The sequence below is a fragment of the Salvelinus alpinus genome, chromosome 18 (genome assembly GCF_045679555.1).
Source record: "Salvelinus alpinus chromosome 18, SLU_Salpinus.1, whole genome shotgun sequence".
In the NCBI taxonomy this organism is placed as follows: Eukaryota; Metazoa; Chordata; class Actinopteri; order Salmoniformes; family Salmonidae; genus Salvelinus; species Salvelinus alpinus.
This window is the reverse complement of record NC_092103.1, coordinates 32,119,183-32,138,968: the sequence shown is the minus strand read 5'-3', so window position 1 is coordinate 32,138,968 and position 19,786 is coordinate 32,119,183. Positions and strand designations below refer to the sequence as shown.

Sequence of the window (19,786 nt, the reverse complement as noted above, 5' to 3'; positions counted from 1 at the left end):
TATCTTCTCTATGGCACCTCTCTTTCTGATACTATGGGATTATAACACGGTTATTCTGTTAAATTGACTGTCTCACTGTACCTGCATGTTGTTTCCCCACGTGGCTTTGCCCTCCAGCAGTGAGTCCAGGACAGCTTTGCTGGGCTCCTGGGCCGTCTGGTCATTGCCACTTGCTACATAGTAGGATGACCTGACCCGTTTGAAGAACTCTGCATCCACATTCTTGGCGCTGCAGTGGTTTGGGATGTAAACCAAATCCATGTACATGGGAGGGCAGTTGGGTATGGGTATTGCAGTTGCTGCCTTTCCACCACCTGAACCTGAGACAGAGATGCAGCTTTGTTAGAAAATCTATGTACATAATGGATGAAAAACATGTGATTCTATACTGAGGCAAACTGAGCTTGAACTTTAAACTTATTTAATCAGAAACTAACCAACGCTTCTAGACTCATGACCAAGTAAGAAAATATATGAGTCTTACCTGATGTGGCACTTTTCACACCCCTGGATGCAGAGCTATTGGTTGCATTTTTGGCATCTTTCCCTTCTCCTACACTTTTCTTAGGAGAGGCCATTACTTTTGAATCCTTTACTTTTGAAAGGCCAGTCTTTCTGACTGGTGAGGAGGACTTGGTCTTGGTAAGCTTCTTCTTCTTAGCTTTCTCAGCTCCCTCTGCCTTTGAGTCCTTGTCCTTAGTCTGGTTGTTGTCGTCAGCGGGTGGCTTGTCGGCCTCCGGATCCACCATGGTGACGTCTGGGTGGGCTGGAGACGGAGCAGAGTCCCTGGGAGCCACGGGAGGAGGATCAGCATGTCTGTAAGTCAGGGTCCTGTCTGTTGGTAATGTCTCAGAATCATCCTCAGAGTCTATGTTTGCGTCCGCAGTAATAGAGGGACACTCCTCTGTCCCAGGGGGAACATCCGAATCCGTCTGGGATGGGGCGGATTCACTGATGGAGGTTGGTGGGGTCTCTTCACATTGCTTAGCGTGGAGTTTACTACCAGGGGGTGGAGGTCCTCCACCTGACTTAGCTAGAGGCTTTTCTTCCTCCAGAGGCTTCTCCTCATTCATGAAGTACTCCAAAGGACTGGGGTTGATGAAGGATGGGGACAGCTCTGTCTTAGGGTGGCGGTACTCACAAGAGGTCACAAGGCAAAGGTCAACATCTGTCCTAGACCCAGGAGAGGGGCTCTTCTGGGAGGAGTCTGGGTCCTTGGAACCACCTGCACACTTCTGATAGTCGGAGAGGTTGAAAGAGAGTGGTAGGTAGGATGGGGAGGGAACCTTGGGGCTGACAGGGGATTTGGAATCTCCACCACATTTGAAGGGATTAGTCTCTGCTGCTAAGGGCATATCTGTTTTCTGAGTGAAGCAAGAATAGGAGGGGGAAGAGGGGGAAGACCCTTTCGGGGTGGCAGGGGATTTGTCCATCTGCTGGGCTAAGCCCGGTGACATTTCCCTCATCTGACAAGGCGTAGTTGTCGAGGGGGTGGACTGAGATGCGTCTGATGGGGACGCAGAAGTGGCGCGACCTGAGTCATTGTCTTTGAAAAGCATAGGCTTGTCTACAGTGGGTCTGTACTGTTCGGAGGATCTCAGATCATTCCCCTCTGAGGGGCTGTAGTCCACCTCTGTTGGCCCGTTCTCCGTGGCGCGCAGGCTGCCTGCAGAAGGGTGCTCTGGAGACTGTTTGCTGAAATCTAGGGCTAATGAGTGATCAGGGGACTCCTGGCCAAATGACATGGTGGAATGCTCTGGGGATTTAGGCTCCTGCACTGGTGTCCTTAATTTGGCTGTCTTTGGTGAGATGTCTGGAGAGATTGACATGGGCCTGGGGCTCTCCCCCTTAGGAGAGACCTCTGCCTCCTGAAAAGGGGTTGGAGTCTGAACCACAGAGACAGATAGGGAGTCCTCCACCTCTGTTGATTCCGGGGAGCCGGCTTCACCGTGGAGAGCAGGGGAAATGTCATCTGTCGTAGGCTCTGGGAATGAGCTGGTGGCCAGTGAGGCGGTGGAAGCCGAGGCGATGTGTGAAAAAGTGTCCTCTGCTACAGCCTCATCTACAGGGCTACCCGATTTATCAGACGTGGTTGCCTCCGAGATCGACATTTTACTCTCCTCTTTGAAACCTGCGAATGGGTTTGTGGATGAGATTGAGGTACTGTCGCTAGCCCCATTTTTCTTATCATCTTGACTCGAGTGCATTGTTGACATATGATCTAAATCAAAGTGTAACTTTCCTTCTACTACAGGAGGCGGGCTCTTGATTGGGGACAGCACCTTCTCTACAGTCGAGGTGTGGTCAGGAATTGGGTCGTCCATGGGGCTGACCCTGTTGGAATCTTCTTTATCACTTGTAACCTCTACAATTACAGGACCATGGCCATTTGCAGGTGCTATAGAGCCAGCCTTCTCATCCACGGGAGACTGAAAGTAAGGGGTGTGACCAGAGGAATGAGGTGAGGTGGTACCTTCCAATGTCTTGTCATCTGGGCTAGTAGAAGACCCAGCTGCTGCCTTTGATGATCCAGAAAGTGTTGTGCACAGTTCAATTGGTGCCGCGAATCCAGATGAGTATGAGTCAAAGGTTCCTTTGGGAGCTGAAGGGGAGCGGATGAGAGGTGAAGTAGTGGTGAGAACAGAGCTTGCTGAATCAAGACCAAATTTGTCGGACTTGAACCCTTCCTCTTTGTCCTCTTCCAGTGACGATGGTGGAGATATTGTGGATGCAGAAGCGTTGTAGCCCCTGCCTTCGGTGGCATCGCTCTTTGAATGGTCTGACTCTGGGCCGTCGTGTAGTGGAGACAGCCTCTTCCTCTCAAGGTCTCCTAACATTGTTCCTCCAAACCTGGCAAAGTCCTGAGAGGGAGAATCCTCTGTCTCATCGTTAGTAGTCTCGTCACTCATAATGTCCCTTGGAGTGGACATTTCGTCCATTGGAGTTGGCACACTGGAGATCTCAATAGTTGACTGGGTGTGGCCAGATGTAGCAGTGTATGCCTCGTCACGGTTCTCATCATCTGAGGCTGCTTCATCATCAGAGCCAGCTGGAAGGGTCTCATCATGAATAGATGCAGACGGAGAGAGAGGCTCAGACGTTTTGGGAGGCGGTGTCACCGACAGGCCCCACTTCTGTACTTCTCTTTCATTTCTGTTATGATCTTTTCCACATTGGTCTGGCTCTGCATCCTCGTCCTCAGAGTCCTCATCTTCACTGTCATCAGCATGTTTATGGTTGTCCATTTCCCTTCTCATTGGCTCATGGACCTCTTCTGTCTCTCCCTTCTCTTCATAATCTAGCCCAGTTCCCTCATCTTCAAACTTCTCACTGCCGCTGCCGCTCAACTTCCCTTTATGCTCTTGTTCCTCTGGAGTCTCCCCGCTTTCTCCTTCATGCTCAGTGGTTGTGATCCCCTCATCCAGAGACTCTGCTGCTTCAGGGGACTCCTTAGAGTGCATGAGGTCCTCTCTGTGGATCACCACCGGCTCTTCTTCGTGAAAGATCTCCTCTTCTTTGAGCTCTTCAAAGTCCTTAGTGAGGTCCTCTGGAGAAGACATCATGGCTCTTTCTGTCTCAAGGACCTCCGCAGCACAAGTGGCGGTGGCTACCACTCCTGCTGTGACAGCTGCAGCTCCTGCAACAGCAGATTTAGCATCTGTGGCCTTGAGGTCCTTCTTGGTGACTTTTGGTTTTGCCTTGGACTTGAAAGGGCTTCCAAAGTCTTTCTTTGTAGTGTCATCTTTTTTCAGAGATTTTGGTTTTGCTGCAAGTTTTTTCCCTTCGCCTAAAGCAGATGGAGTATTTTTTAAATCCTTGGATGGCTTCTTCATGTCTTTCTTTAGATCGTCTTTCTTTTGCTCCTTATTCTCTTCCTTCCTCACCTTCATGGGGGAATCCCTCCTGAAATCTCTATCTTTCTTTAAAATGTCTTTCTTTACCTTCTGTTCTTTTTTGGGTGTTTCTTGCTTCTGTTCCGTTTTGGGTGTTTCTTCCTTTTTAGATGTTAGCTTATCATCTTTCTTTGCTACTTCTTTCTTTACCTCCTTTTCATCATTTTTCTTTTCTACAGACTTCCTGGGTTCTTTTTTGATAATCTTCTCCTTAAGAGCTTTTGGTTTCATTTCAGCCTTCTTCTTTTCTGGAGTTTCGGTAGTTGGCTCTGCTTTCACCTTCACTTCTTTTTCCGGTGCCTTCGCTTTTTCCTTTTTCACCAAAGGTTTGTCTTTTTTCTCAAATTTGTTAGTCTTTTCTTGAGCCGATTCTGCATCTGTCTTTGCCTTCTCTGGAGCCTCCTCCTTTGACTCCTTTTTGAAACTTTTGCTTGGTGATGGCCTAGAGACTGACTTCAGACTCTCCTTGCTGTCAGTTTTATGTTTCAGCTTTGCTTGCTTTAGAGCTGGTGCCAAGTTAGAAGATAGCTCCTTCTGGGTGACAACTGGCTGCTTCAAGAAGTCCAAGTGTTTTAGTTTTTCCAAACCTTCAAGGATGTGATACTGAGAGGCATTGCCTGGAAACAGGACACGTACTATCTTCTCTGAAGGGTTTGATGGGTGCCACACAATCAAGGAAGAGATTGAGGTCATATAAGAAATTGGGAGCTCCGATTCTTTTCCATTGGGCAGAATAACAGTGGAGTTGTCTTTCTCGCTGCCTGTCCACTGCTTCATAAAATGTTGCAGCTCCTTGCTGTTCTTCGACGGGTTCAGGACATACATCTCAAGCTTCCCCACGCCCATTTTCTGGAACAGAATGATGGGTTCGATAGTGTTACCGACCGGCCTCTGCAAAGGCTCGGGCCTCAGATTCAACTTGCTCAGGTAATGGAGTGTGTGTGCTGCCTCTTCAATGTTCCTCCTCACCCTGAAGTTGGGTTCAGCAGGGTTCCCCAGATTATCAGGGGTGTTCAAGAACACAACCCCAATGTCTGGGGATATGAGGTTCTTCAACCAGTCGCCAGTAGCTTGGGAACCCTGTGACTGCTCTTCCTCCAGCTCAGCCATCTTCCTCTGGAGCATACTGTTGATGCCTGGCAGGTTGTCGTCCCCGATGTGGGTCAGGAGGATGGAGTCTACCCGGTCTAGGTGTCTCACCAGCTTCCAGAAACAGGACTTGCGGTCAGAGCCCCCGTTGATGAGCATGTTGAACCCATTCACCGCAAAGAGGGCAGAGTCGCCGTGGCCGCCAGGGAAAATGTAGCAGCATGGTTTTGAGAGCTTCAGGAAACCGCCAGAGGTCGGAGGCTCCAGCATGTCAAATGGCGATGGGATTTCTACTGACTCCGACAGGTATTCTGTGAACTCTGAGAGACCTTCCATCTCTGGGAGTATCAGTGGTGAGTTGAGCTTCATGTTGATGAAGTCTTGTAGGTTGTGTTTGTCCAAGTTTGAGTTTTTCCAGTCACCTTGCTCAGGGCAATAGAGGGTTAGGCTTGCCTTGTTTGCTGGGCGAATAGTGCTAAGTAATTCACCAATCTGGGGATAAGAGAGAGAGATTTGGAGACATGGGATTAAAATCATGAGACTATGATCAAACAGAACATATTCACAATTATGACAGATATCAGAGGAATTGTATTCCATCAGATGTAATCATGAGGTTTGCTCATTGAGAGGTCAGTAAACTTCAGCAGATCATGAACAGTACTGCAAACTGTAACATTATAATGAAACAGTAATTGCTTAGTGAACTATTTGCTCAATTTTACTCACCTCTTGGTCTGTGAATATATCTATGAAGTTGAAGAAAGAGAAGGAGCCAGACTGCAAAATCAGTGCTCCTGTGTTTTCAAAGCTTTGTCCTGAAAGCACCAGCAGCTTGTTTCTGGCTGTGTCTGAGATCATCTGACAAACCTATGCAGAAAAAAGGGCAAAAATGTCAGAATGAAAGCCACATCTGTATCATTGGAGTTTCAGTGCAATTGTGGAATGAATTTATTTTGGAATCACAGTCCGTATTGCTCAGTTGGTAGAGCATGGTGCTATCAACGCCAGGGTTGTGGGTTCGATTCCCACGGGGTACCAGTATGAAAAATGTATGCACTCTACTGTAAGTCACTCTGGATAAGAGTGTCTGCTAAATGACAAAAAATAATAACTAATATAAAACATTTAATTAAAAGTTTATGCTCAGAGACAATCTTTAGTGAGCTTGGAAAATGCTGTTAGCTGTAAAAATAGGAAAGTCTGATGCAACGGTAAATGTTGTACTTTATGTCTGTAATCCTTGTAGTCCATTTCAAAGTGAATTTGTCATGTCAATGTCCACTTAGCCTTTTACTGCCAACAATCTTGATTAGAAACATCACCCATTTCACTTCAATCAAATCCATTAGATAATTAGTGTAGTCGCTCTCGCTCGCTCTCTTTCGCTCTCTCTCTCTAGTGCCCAGCCTTTTATCCTCTTCACAGGCATGGACTGTTCCGGAATGCTAGACAGGGTCAAACCTGCAGTACTGTGAGATATTATTAATGCACAGATTGCAGACACCGCCAGGCAGGAAGGGAAGCTGGAAGAGTGAAAGAAAGGATTGACAGATCTAACCTTGTGTGACAGCCTTCCGTTTCTCTTTTCAATTTTCAACCTTCTAGTAATTTTGGTGAATTCACTTAGTAAAATGCTGCACTGCAAAGTAAATATATATAGGGACAAAACAGTAACCTAGAATCCAAATAGAATAGAATTATGTTTCGCTCATGTTTCACTATTCGGTCAGTATTTAGATTAGATTCCAGGCCAGAATCTGGAACCTATCTGTTGGTTGAGTAAACCAAGGCAATATTCTTCGTTCCCAGAGCTTCTTATTGTGATGGTTCTATTCTAGTCCACATAGCAGAGTAGCAGAAAACAAAGGACTGGGGAGGATAATTGGCCAATTAAGCGTGCCAAGCAGTCATCCATTTCAAGTTGCAGTTGCTTTGAAATGTGTTTATGTCTATGAAGATGTCTTCTATGTATGGGAGTCAAGAGTATGTTTGTGCACGCATTCTTGCGGTGTGAGAGAAGGAGGTAAGTTGAGAGGAACAAACAGATCAGGAGTAGAAATGTCTCCATAAAGGAGTATAGAAAATATCAATGAGACCATACAGTACCATTCCATCTATCCAGGGTTGTGTTCAGTAAAGGGAAAATGTTTTGAAGAGCTTTGAAATGTTTTGAAACAGTGAGGTGCTAACCTGAGCTCGTTCAATAAGAACATATTTTATTTGGTTCTTTTGCAAAGCCTTTTGCTACAATGTGCCCTACTGAATGTAACCCAGGTGTGTTTGAATGGAATGTACTTACCTCAGTGCTGACAGCTTCATCTGAGGGGTTGATAAGCACTACTGTCTCGAGAACGCTGCTTTTGTGGTGAAGAATTCTCTGCCCTGAAAACAACACAGGGATACGGAACAACTAAATCAATGTGTGTTGTGGGGAAAAAACTATCAACACAATGTCTAGATCAATCTAAAATTATATGCTTGAATTATTTCTGATTTTTCTGATAGTGGGTGCTTGTAAAAGCATGTTTTAAAGGGATAGTTCAGGATTTTGGCTGAGGCCCTTTATCTACTTCCCCAGAGTCAGATGAAGTAGTGGATACCAACATATATACACTACATGTCAAAGATTTTAGGACACCTACTCATTCAAGAGTTTCTTTATTTTTACTATTTTCTACATTGTAGAATAATAGTGAAGACGTCAAACCTATGAAATAACACATATGGAATCATGTAGTAACCAATAATAGAGATTCTTCAAAGTAGCCACCTTTTGCCTTGTGCTCAGCATATGTGGGAATTCCTTCAAGACTGTTGGAAAAACATTCCAGGTGAAGCTGGTTGAGAGAATGCCAAGAGTGTGCAAAGCTGACATCAAGGCAAAGGGTGGCTATTTGAAGAATCTCAAATATAAAATATATTTCGATTTGTTTAACACTTTATTGGTTACTACATGATTCCATGTGTGTTATTTCATAGTTTTGATGTCTTCACTATTATTCCACAAAGTAGAAAATAGTAAAATAAAGAAAAACCCTTGAATGAGTAGGTGTTCTAAAACTTTTGACCGGTAGTGTATATTTTTTAAAAGTTGTATTGTCACATTCACTGTATTGGTGCAGTGAAATTTTAGGGTAGTAGTGCAGCCATAGTAGTACGGTGCCCAAGGAGCAAATTAGGGTTAAGTGCCTTGCTCAAGGGCATATTGACAGATTTTTCAACTTGTCAGCTCCGGTATGTATGTGCAGTTTGAAGGAAGTTGCTAACTAGTGTTAGCGAAATTGCTAACTGGTGTTAGCGCCACAACTGGAAGTCTATGGGAACAGCTAGCATGCTGTTCCTGTAGACTTCCAGTCATTGCACTAAGCTATTGGTTCGCAAAACTACCTCTAACTTACTTCATACTGGATGCAGATACATCAGGGTAGTAGTTGGGCAAAACTAAACATGGCGGTGTTCGCCTTGGCAATCTCACTAGGATAAAGACCTCCTCCATTCCTGCCATTATTGAAAGAGATCGTGATACCTCACATCTCAAAATAGGGCTACTTAATGTTAGATCCCTCACTTCAAAGGCAGTTATAGTCAATGAACTAATCACTGATCATAATCTTGATGTGATTGGCCTGACTGAAACATGGCTTAAGCCTGATGAATTTACTGTGTTAAATGAGGCCTCACCTCCTGGTTACACTCGTGACCATATCCTCCGTGCATCCCGCAAAGGCGGAGGTGTTGCTAACATTTACGATAGCAAATTTCAATTTACAAAAGAAAATATGACGTTTTCGTCTTTTGAGATTCTAGTCATGAAATCTATGCAGCCTACCTAATCACTTTTTATAGCTACTGTTTACAGGCCTCCTGGGCCATATACAGCGTTCCTCACTGAGTTCCCTGAATTCCTATCGGACCTTGTAGTCATAGCAGATAATATTCAAATTTTTGGTGATTTTAATATTCACATGGAAAAGTCCACAGACCCACTCCAAAAGGCTTTCGGAGCCATCATCGACTCAGTGGGTTTTGTCCAACATGTCTCTGGACCTACTCACTGTCACAGTCATACTCTGTACCTGGTTTTGTCCCATGGAATAAATGTTGTGGATCTTAATGTTTTTCCTCATAATCCTGGACTATCAGACCACCATTTTGTTACGTTTGCAATCGCAACAAATAATCTGCTCAGACCCCAACCAAGGAGCATCAAAAGTCGTGCTATAAATTCTCAGACAACACAAAGATTCCTTGATGCCCTTCCAGACTCCCTCTGCCAACCCAAGGACGTCAGAGGACAAAAATCAGTTAACCACCTAACTGAGGAACTCAATTTAACCTTGTGCAATACCCTAGATGCAGTTGCACCCCTAAAAACTAAAAACATTTATCATAAGAAACTAGCTCCCTGGTATACAGAAAATACCCGAGCTCTGAAGCAAGCTTCCAGAAAATTGGAACGGAAACTGCGCCACACCAAACTGGAAGTCTTCCAACTAGCTTGGAAAGACAGTACCGTACAGTATCGAAGAGCCCTCACTGCTGCTCGATCATCCTATTTTTCCAACTTAATTCAGGAAAATAAGAACAATCCTACATTTATTTTTGATACTGTCGCAAAGCTAAATAAAAAACAGCATTCCCCAAGTGAGGATGGCTTTCACTTCAGCAGTAATAAATTCATGAACTTCTTTGAGGAAAAGATCATGATCATTAGAAAGCGAATTACGGACTCCTCTTTAAATCTGCGTATTCCTCCAAAGCTCAGTTGTCCTGAGTCTGCACAACTCTGCCAGGACCTAGGATCAAGAGAGACACTTAAGTGTTTCAGTACTATATCTCTTGACACAATGATGAAAATACTCATGGCCTCTAAACCTTCAAGCTGCATACTGGACCCTATTCCAACTAAACTACTGAAAGAGCTGCTTCCTGTGCTTGGCCCTCCTATGTTGAACATAATAAATGGTTCTCTATCCACCGGATGTGTACCAAACTCACTAAAAGTGTCAGTAATAAAGCCTCTCTTGAAAAAGCCAAACCTTCACCCAGAAAATATAAAAAACTATCGGCCTATATCGAATCTTCCATTCCTCCCAAACATTTTAGAAAAAGCTGGTGCGCAGCAACTCACTGCCTTCCTGAAGACAAACAATGTATACGAAATGCTTCAGTCTGGTTTTAGACCCCATCATAGCACTGAGACTGCACTTGTGAAGGTGGTAAATGACCTTTTAATGGCGTCAGACCGAGGCTCTGCATCTGTCCTCGTGCTCCTAGACCTTAGTGCTGCCTTTGATACCATATATCACCACATTCTTTTGGAGAGATTGGAAGCCCAAATTGGTCTACACGGACAAGTTCTGGCCTGGTTTAGATCTTATTTGTCAGAAAGATATCAGTTTGTCTCTGTGAATAGTTTGTCCTCTGACAAATCAACTGTAAATTTCGGTGTTCCTCAAGGTTCCGTTTTAGGACCACTATTGTTTTCACTATATATTTTACCTCTTGGGGATGTCATTTGAAAACATAATGTTAACTTTCACTGCTATGCGGATTACACATAGCTGTACATTTCAATGAAACATGGTGAAGCCCCAAAATTGCCCTCGCTAGAAGCCTGTGTTTCAGACATAAGGAAGTGGATGGCTGCAAACTTTCTACTTTTAAACTCGGACAAAACAGAGATGCTTGTTCTAGGTCCCAAGAAACAAAGAGATCTTCTGTTGAATCTGACAATTAATCTTGATGGTTGTAAATTCATCTCAAATAAAACTGTGAAGGACCTCGGCGTTACTCTGGACCTTGATCTCTCTTTTTACGAACATATTAAGACTGTTTCAAGGACAGCTTTTTCCCATCTACGTAACATTGCAAAAATCAGAAACTTTCTGTACAAAAATTATGCAGAAATATTAATCCATGTTTTTGTTACTTCTAGGTTAGACTACTTTCCGGCTACCCGGATAAAGCACTAAATAAACTTCAGTTAGTGATAAATACGGCTGCTAGAATCCTGATGAGAACCAAAAAAGTTGATCATATTACTCCAGTGCTAGCCTCCCTACACTGGCTTCCTGTTAAGGCAAGGGCTGATTTCAAGGTTTTACTGCTAACCTACAAAGCATTACATGGGCTTGCTCCTACCTATCTTTCCGATTTGGTCCTGCCGTACATACCTACACGCACGCTACGGTCACAAGACGCAGGCCTCCTAATTGTCCCTAGAATTTCTAAGCAAACAGCTGGAGGCAGGGCTTTCTCCTATAGAGCTCAATTTTTATGGAATGGTCTGCCTACCCATGTGAGAGACGCAGACTCGGTCTCAACCTTTAAGTCTTTACTGAAGACTCATCTCTTCAGTGGGTCCTATGATTGAGTGTAGTCTGTCCCAGGAGTGTGAAGGTGAACGGAAAGGCTCTGGAGCAACGAACCGCCCTTGCTGTCTCTGCCTGGCCGGTTCCCCTCTCTCCACTGGGATTCTCTGCCTCTAACCCTATTACAGGGGCTGAGTCACTGGCTTACTGGTGCTCTTTCATGCCGTCCCTAGGAGGGGTGCGTCACTTGAGTGGGTTGAGTCACTGACGTGATCTTCCTGTCTGGGTTGGCGCCCCCCCTTGGGTTGTGCCGTGGCGGAGATCTTTGTGGGCTATACTCGGCCTTGTCTCAGGATGGTAAGTTGGTGGTTGAAGAAATCCCTCTAGTGGTGTGGGGGCTGTGCTTTGGCAAAGTGGGTGGGGTTATATCCTTCCTGTTTGGCCCTGTCCGGGGGTATCATCGGATGGGGCCACAGTGTCTCCTGACCCCTCCTGTCTCAGCCTCCAGTATTTATGCTGCAGTAGTTTATGTGTCGGGGGGCTAGGGTCAGTTTGTTATATCTGGAGTACTTCTCCTGTCTTATCCGGTGTCCTGTGTGAATTTAAGTATGCTCTCTCTAATTCTCCCTTTCTCTCTTTCTTTCTCTCTCTCTCGGAGGACCTGAGCCCTAGGGCCATGCCTCAGGACGACCTGGCATGATGACTCCTTGCTGTCCCCAGTCCACCTGGCCATGCTGCTGCTCCAGTTTCAACTGTTCTGCCTGCGGCTATGGAACCCTGACCTGCTCACCGGACGTGCTACCTGTCCCAGACCTGCTGTTTTCAACTCTCTAGAGACAGCAGGAGCGGTAGAGATACTCTTAATGATCGGCTATGAAAAGCCAACTGACATTTACTCCTGAGGTGCTGACTTGCTGCACCCTCGACAACTACTGTCATTATTATTATTTGACCATGCTGGTCATTTATGAACATTTGAACATCTTGGCCATGTTCTGTTATAATCTCCACCCGGCACAGCCAGAAGAGGACTGGCCACCCCCCATAGCCTGGTTCCTCTCTAGGTTTCTTCCTAGGTTTTGGCCTTTCTAGGGAGTTTTTCCTAGCCACCGTGCTTCTACACCTGCATTGCTTGCTGTTTGGGGTTTTAGGCTGAGTTTCTGTACAGCACTTTGAGATATCAGCTGATGTAAGAAGGGCTATATAAATACATTTTATTTGATCAAAATGGTATCCACAAGTTTATCTGACTCTGGGGAAGTAGATAAAGGGCCTCACTACCAAAATCCCAAACTTTATATGGCCCTATTAAGCAGAGGCTACAGTTGCAGCAGATAAGTATTACTCACTTGCCAAGGATGCACACAGACAATTACCCTCTTACCCTGTCACCAACCACCCACCCCAGCCACTCCCAAGTCAACCAGGGAATCAGTGAGAAAGAACCGTCTCTTTGTACTCTCTTAGTTTCAGTTTTATCTAACAACTCCAGTCTCTCTCGCTCTCCCAAACATGCAGGCCATGGAAGAACTGGGACATTTTCAGCTTCCAGGAATTGTGTACAGATGCCTGGCAACAGCTCTGGTGGACACGCTCCCTCAAAACTTGAGACATCTGTGGCATTTTGTTGTGTGACAAAACTGCACATTTTAAAGTGGCCTTTTATTGTCCCCAGCACAAGGTGCATCTGTTTAATGATCATGCTGTTGCTCACTAACAGGGATGTAAACAAATGTGTGCACAAAATGTAAGCGAAGTAAGCTTTTTGTGCGTATGGACAATTTCTGGGATCTTTTATTTCAGCTCATGAAACATGGGACCAACACTTTACATGTTGCAGTTATATTTTTGTTCAGTGTACGTTGAATAGACGTTGAACTGGAGTATGTGCCCAGTGGGAATCTTTCAGCAGCTGGCTTTATCTTAATCCTTTCCTTCACCATGATTATATCTTAAGAACCAACTGGGTAACCCTTCAACATGTAAATGCAGTAATTCAGTGTTCTTAAGCCAGATCTGATAATAGTCCACAATTTCGTGATAAAACAGGACCTGTACTTCCTGATAACTACCCAATCAAGAAGTGAATATAACAAGAGCAGCATGGGAATATAACATCAATACAAAACTGTCACGTTGTCTATATTTCATTTGATTGTATGTTTCTGCCCTTTGTCTGTGCTCCTCTGGTCCAGGTGGCACCAACACACTGAGAGTGCAACCACAGACTCATCATTCACCTACAGTAGTTGAGATTCCTTCCTTTAATCACCTGAGTGGCATCCCAATCCATCTTTCTCTCAGTTTCCTTATCCTCTCTCCTTTCACTCATTGTGGCAATACTGCTACATGAGTTAACTGAAGAGCCTGGTCTTTGTTCCTCATAATTTACAAAAACTGTGCTTGATTCTATCACATATCGTAACATGATAACACTCGTAAAAGCTTAAGTTCTATCGCTATGGCAAAACCAGCCCATGGTTTGTAACGCTAACAACCGGATTCCAACAGAACAGAAATAATAGAAATACAGTGCTTGCTCAGTTGGAGGTTGAGTTCTGGGTCGGGGAATCTGCTGCTCTGTTGGTATATTGAAAGAATACAAGAGTCATGTGATTATCTCAGAGAGAGAGTGTCTGGTCTCTAGGGGTTCCGTACTGCAGTAGGTTCTGGCTGCAGTAGGTTCTGGCTGCAGGGCCGATTCATCCGTACATATTTCATATTCTATGTAGATCCTCCTCCTCATCACAGAGCTGTACCCATTAACCCTCCTGCTATTGCTTCTCCCTGAGGAGTGTCCCCCACTGTGGAGGAGGTGCTCTATTCACTGCCGCTAACGCTAGACTGGCTCCAACATCATGATTGGCCTAACATATCAGAGGAATAGATTCAGCTAGATGGTAATGTTTCTCTTTTTAGTTGGATATCCTGTCATTTATCATTTCTTTTTTGTTTAACAAACCTTCAACTGCCAAGGATTAGGCACTATAATTTAGAAAGGAGGAATATGTTGCGCAGACGCATCTCCTAGGGCTCTATTCAATCTGGATCGCTGAGGCGTTACAGATTTCCCAATAGAAAGATCATTTCTATTTCCATGCCGCGTTTACCGCGAATGCAGTCTCCGCTAAAGCGGTAACATTGCCTTTAAATTTAAATCGCGCTGTAAAGCTGAACTTCGGCGATGCGGACTGAATAGAGCCCGTAGTCTAATACTTTCAGTTTAATTTATGGTGGAAATGTTATGTCATGTATGGGTGGTTCTTGTATTGGATAGCTCCCTGTAGGGTCTACAGCTTTAGATACTGACACTCAGACTGCTGTTGTAAATCCACAGTGCTTATCATTATTATTCCAGGGAGAGATTTGTGATTTTAATATTGTGGAACAAGTTCAGTTCAAGTTCAAAATAACTGGTGTGTCTTTAACGCTGCACTGTACCTCTTAGTGCAGTTCAAAGCTGGAGCTAATACTGTATTCACTTGCTGTGTATTCATTTGTTTTCTAAGGCTGGCGTAACAGCATCAGATATATTACTTTAAACCCCCAGGGAGAATGTTTCAAACCCAGCAGAACCGGCACCCTATAACTAGAGCCTCAGGATTTCTGTATGAGAATACTAAGTGACTGAGGGAAACAACCTTTATCTTGTCTGTAATTATCTCCATACACAAACAAACAGGCTATTTCTCTACCTGCCCCTGTTGTATTAGCAGGCTGAAGCTAATGGAATGGAAAAGTTGGTGTTTTGTCCCCTTTTTCTGGTTCTCTATGTAGATCAAGTGTTTTGGTTATTGCCATACTTTACTTTTCTACAGAGAACATGGGGAAGTACCCCAAAACAACATCCTTAAACTAAGCTACAAGGAGTATTAGGCCACAGTCCTAGCAAGTATTTTTCTACAAACACAACTAACATGGCCATTTCCCTCTTGGAAAATAATGTCAAAAGAAAGAGAAAACGAAAAAGGAAGGGCCACTGAAGCTAGATTGACCCCTAACCTTTACAGTGGCTCTGTCAATAAAAGGCCCCTTTCTGCTCCCCTCCTCCACCCCCTCCATCCCTCCAAACCCTCCACTGCCCTCTCAGTGGGAGGGGAGGTAATGTAACACGCATCACTGCACATTATCCATATGACTGAGCAGAAAAATTGTCCAGCTAGCTACGTACCTAGCCAGTTGTCCAATCACTAAGCCACTAGGCAAGGGAGTTCCTTTAAAATAACAGATGAAATTAGAGAAAATATTCTCCATTGTGTAAGAACAATCTTGGAACGCAAGTACGATCAATCTGCTCTTCAGCTGGGGTCCTATTTCTCTTTAGATCTTTACTGTCTGTCTTCGTATCCATCCATCCCCTGTCGATCTGTCACCTCATCTTTCTTTCAACTGAATCCAGAGGTCCCTTGACATTTCACAGACCCTAGGCAGCATTTCCAATGTCTCTCGACCTCATCCCACTCTCTCCTCTCTAAACCAGACACTGTTTAGGCTATTTTACTGAAAAGGCACACAGAAGAAAAAATGACTACAGTTGACTGATTTAGCAAATGTAACAGTGCCTGGTACGGCTGTTGGTCCACAATAACGACACTGTCCAACTTGTACTGAACTCAAAATAGGAGTGCAAAGTGATGCCACAAAACAACCAGTCTATTCAATCTCTTCTCATATTTGAGAGGAGGACACAATTGCAGATTATTAATAGCGATGGCAACTGCAACAACTCAGTTTACAGCTAGGATGGCTGAAGATAGTTGGTGATCTAATCTATTGCATGCATTAATAATAACAATAGATGTCTTTTATATAGCGCTTCTCATTACAAGTAGAATCTCAAAGTCACTTTAAAAACAAAATAATCAAAAATCTATTCAACAAAACAAATGTAGGGATCTGGCCATTCTTGGGTGATGGTCTTCCACAGATGTAGATGATAGACAGTTCAGAGATATAGTATCTTGAGAGGAGGGAGCACAGATGGTACAGCCAGACAGGGAGGTAGAGACATCTGACAGACAGGGAGGTAGAGACATCTGACAGACAGGCAGGTAGAGACATCTGACAGACAGGCAGGTAGAGACATCTGACAGACAGGGAGGTAGAGACATCTGACAGACAGGGAGGTAGAGACATCTGACAGACAGGGAGGTAGAGACATCTGACAGACAGGGAGGTAGAGACATCTGACAGACAGGGAGGTAGAGACATCTGACAGACAGGGAGGTAGAGACATCTGACAGACAGAGAGGTAGAGACATCTGACAGACAGAGAGGTAGAGACATCTGACAGACAGAGAGGTAGAGACATCTGACAGACAGGGAGGTAGAGACATCTGACAGACAGAGAGGTAGAGACATCTGACAGACAGGGAGGTAGAGACATCTGACAGACAGGGAGGTAGAGACATCTGACAGACAGGGAGGTAGAGACATCTGACAGACAGAGAGGTAGAGACATCTGACAGACAGAGAGGTAGAGACATCTGACAGACAGGGAGGTAGAGACATCTGACAGACAGGGAGGTAGAGACATCTGACAGACAGGGAGGTAGAGACATCTGACAGACAGGGAGGTAGAGACATCTGACAGACAGGGAGGTAGAGACATCTGACAGACAGGGAGGTAGAGACATCTGACAAACAGAGAGGTAGAGACATCTGACAGACAGAGAGGTAGAGACATCTGACAGACAGAGAGGTAGAGACATCTGACAGACAGGGAGGTAGAGACATCTGACAGACAGGGAGGTAGAGACATCTGACAGACAGGGAGGTAGAGACATCTGACAGACAGAGAGGTAGAGACATCTGACAGACAGAGAGGTAGAGACATCTGACAGACAGGGAGGTAGAGACATCTGACAGACAGGGAGGTAGAGACATCTGACAGACAGGCAGGTAGAGACATCTGACAGACAGGGAGGTAGAGACATCTGACAGACAGGGAGGTAGAGACATCTGACAGACAGGGAGGTAGAGACATCTGACAGACAGGGAGGTAGAGACATCTGACAGACAGGGAGGTAGAGACATCTGACAGACAGGGAGGTAGAGACATCTGACAAACAGAGAGGTAGAGACATCTGACAGACAGAGAGGTAGAGACATCTGACAGACAGAGAGGTAGAGACATCTGACAGACAGGGAGGTAGAGACATCTGACAGACAGGGAGGTAGAGACATCTGACAGACAGGGAGGTAGAGACATCTGACAGACAGAGAGGTAGAAACATCTGACAGACAGAGAGGTAGAGACATCTGACAGACAGGGAGGTAGAGACATCTGACAGACAGAGAGGTAGAGACATCTGACAGACAGGCCACAGAGCTCTTCATCCGGCACCTCATGGTCTTCTATAGTTACAGCTCCTCCTCCGTAGATAGGTTGGATCGTCAACAACTGAAATGAAGCTCCCACCTGGGTGATGCTTCGGCGAGAGTAAAAGCGCCAGTAAGACCACCACACCTCATTAGTTATAAAGCTACATGTCAAGCGACTTGAAGTGTGATAAATAAATTAGTAATAAAACAAATAATGTTGATTATTGCATTATCTAGATATATAGATCATCTTTAAAGTTCTCCACAAATGGGCCTCATGTTCTCATATACAGTACAGTACATCCATGACAATCTGATCTGAAGGCAATTAAAGCATGACAAACTGATCTGACTTTTTCATTGATATTGATTGGAATCTGCCATGTTGTCTTTCTCTATCACATCCCAGAAGGGAAGGAGGGTTGATAGATTGGGTGTTGAGCGAGAGATGATATCTTAATTCTCCAGTTGTTCTTTAGTCAGCTCTGCTGTCTGCAGCAAAGACCGAGTACAGGAATGGATACTTACAGTATCATATATCCATCTGCTGTTTGCATAGCTAACTCCCTGTGTGGCAGTGGGGCTCTCCTCCCTCCATCCCTCTGCTTTCACTCCCTCCATCCTTCTCCTTTCTCTCCATCCTCCTTTCTCTAATTCCCTGTCCCTCCTTCCTCTAACGGGTCTGTGCTAGCTGATGCAATTTGATGGACAGCAGATCATCTATCAAGCAGACTGGTAATTGCATTCTCCCTCTCTCCCTCCTCTGCTGAGGACCGATCATGCTTCATGCGAGAAAAACAACGAGTGACATTCATGTTCTCCAGATGTCTGTTTATGCAATGATGAAATTGTTTTCATTAACTGTGTGTAATAGCACTATTAGTATGTAGGCGTTTTATGCTTTTAAAGCTCAACATTAGCACAGGTGCATTTGCTTAAATTGTGTGTTAATTTGATCTATTGGGGAAGCAGGGTTAAAACCAGACCAACGAAGGCAGTTTAAAAGCATACCAGCATACCACATTTTATACATGAAAAACACTATCATTTATACAGTATGCAAAATGCTAATAGACATTCCTCGTCATTTTTCTGTTGGGAGCTTATTATCTCGATTATCTTTAATTACACTCCAGGTTATGGGGAATGCCAGGTGAGTATAGCATACACGTATCATAAATCCTTATCACTATATTATTAGACTACCAAAACTTATACTGAAACACTGTGAAAATATTTTACTGTCTACTCCAGTGAGAGAGAAAGACAGTGGTGGAGAAGGTTAGAGGGTGCCAAGTCAGACGTAGGAGAAGAGCAGATCAATGAGGGAGACACAAACATGTAAAAAGGCGATGGCAGGGAGAGACAGACAGAGACGGGAATACACAAGAACGGAAGGAGAGGAAGTAGAGAAGGAGAATCATAGAGAGAGAAAGAGAGAGAGAGAATGCACCCATCCTCTGTCTAGGATTGACAGCCTTGCAGGCATCAGACAGACAGAATTATCTCTACCAGTGGCAGTCGGTGCCGTTTAAGATTAGGGAGGAGGATTTTTATTTTTTTATGAACATGGCCTTATTTCTATTACAACATATTGGATGACTGTCATTCGTATTCCATTCACCCAGCTCAATGTAACATCGATAGGTAAAGACTACTACATGATACAACATTTTTCCCTATACTCATCATGAGGTTGCTACGACCTAGACTATGAATTACAGTTTATAACATAGATCGAGAGACAAATTGGAGTAATCAAGGTGACAGACAGTGACACATTCATTACCGCCTTGTAGGGCTGTCCGACTAAAAAAAATCTTGGTTGACCGAGAGTCGTCTGTTCTTTCGACCAATTGATTGGTCAAAATTTTAAAACGTGTATTTTTCCATATATAGACACAACCTATGTGTTTTAATAAAATCAACGATATGCACAGAGCTTGTCTGATGATTTAAACACACTGTTTGATGAAATAATTAAGACACACAAATGACTAGAAAGAGTCGGACCGCAATTGATTTGATTGTGCTGGACCGAGCTCAGACTTGCTGCGCTGTGTAAGAAAATGACAGTGAGTGACTGTGTGACGAGCACCCGTTGTCTCTCTCTCGTCCCTGCTGCAGCGACCACCACAGAACATCAACAGTGTTTATCACGCT

General features: G+C 44.4%; 1 protein-coding gene across 1 annotated transcript in view; it reads right to left on the bottom strand.

The window, feature by feature from the left end:
- LOC139544192 (microtubule-associated protein 1B-like) overlaps positions 1-19,786 on the bottom strand; it is a 35,792-nt gene that overhangs the window by 4,069 nt on the left and 11,937 nt on the right. The window contains exons 3-6 of the mRNA XM_071351016.1: positions 7,285-7,367; positions 5,712-5,852; positions 485-5,474; positions 82-320 (exon numbers count right to left, since the gene is read on the bottom strand). Coding sequence (XP_071207117.1) covers positions 82-320; positions 485-5,474; positions 5,712-5,852; positions 7,285-7,367 — 5,453 coding nt within the window. The remainder of the gene's footprint in view (positions 1-81; positions 321-484; positions 5,475-5,711; positions 5,853-7,284; positions 7,368-19,786) is intronic.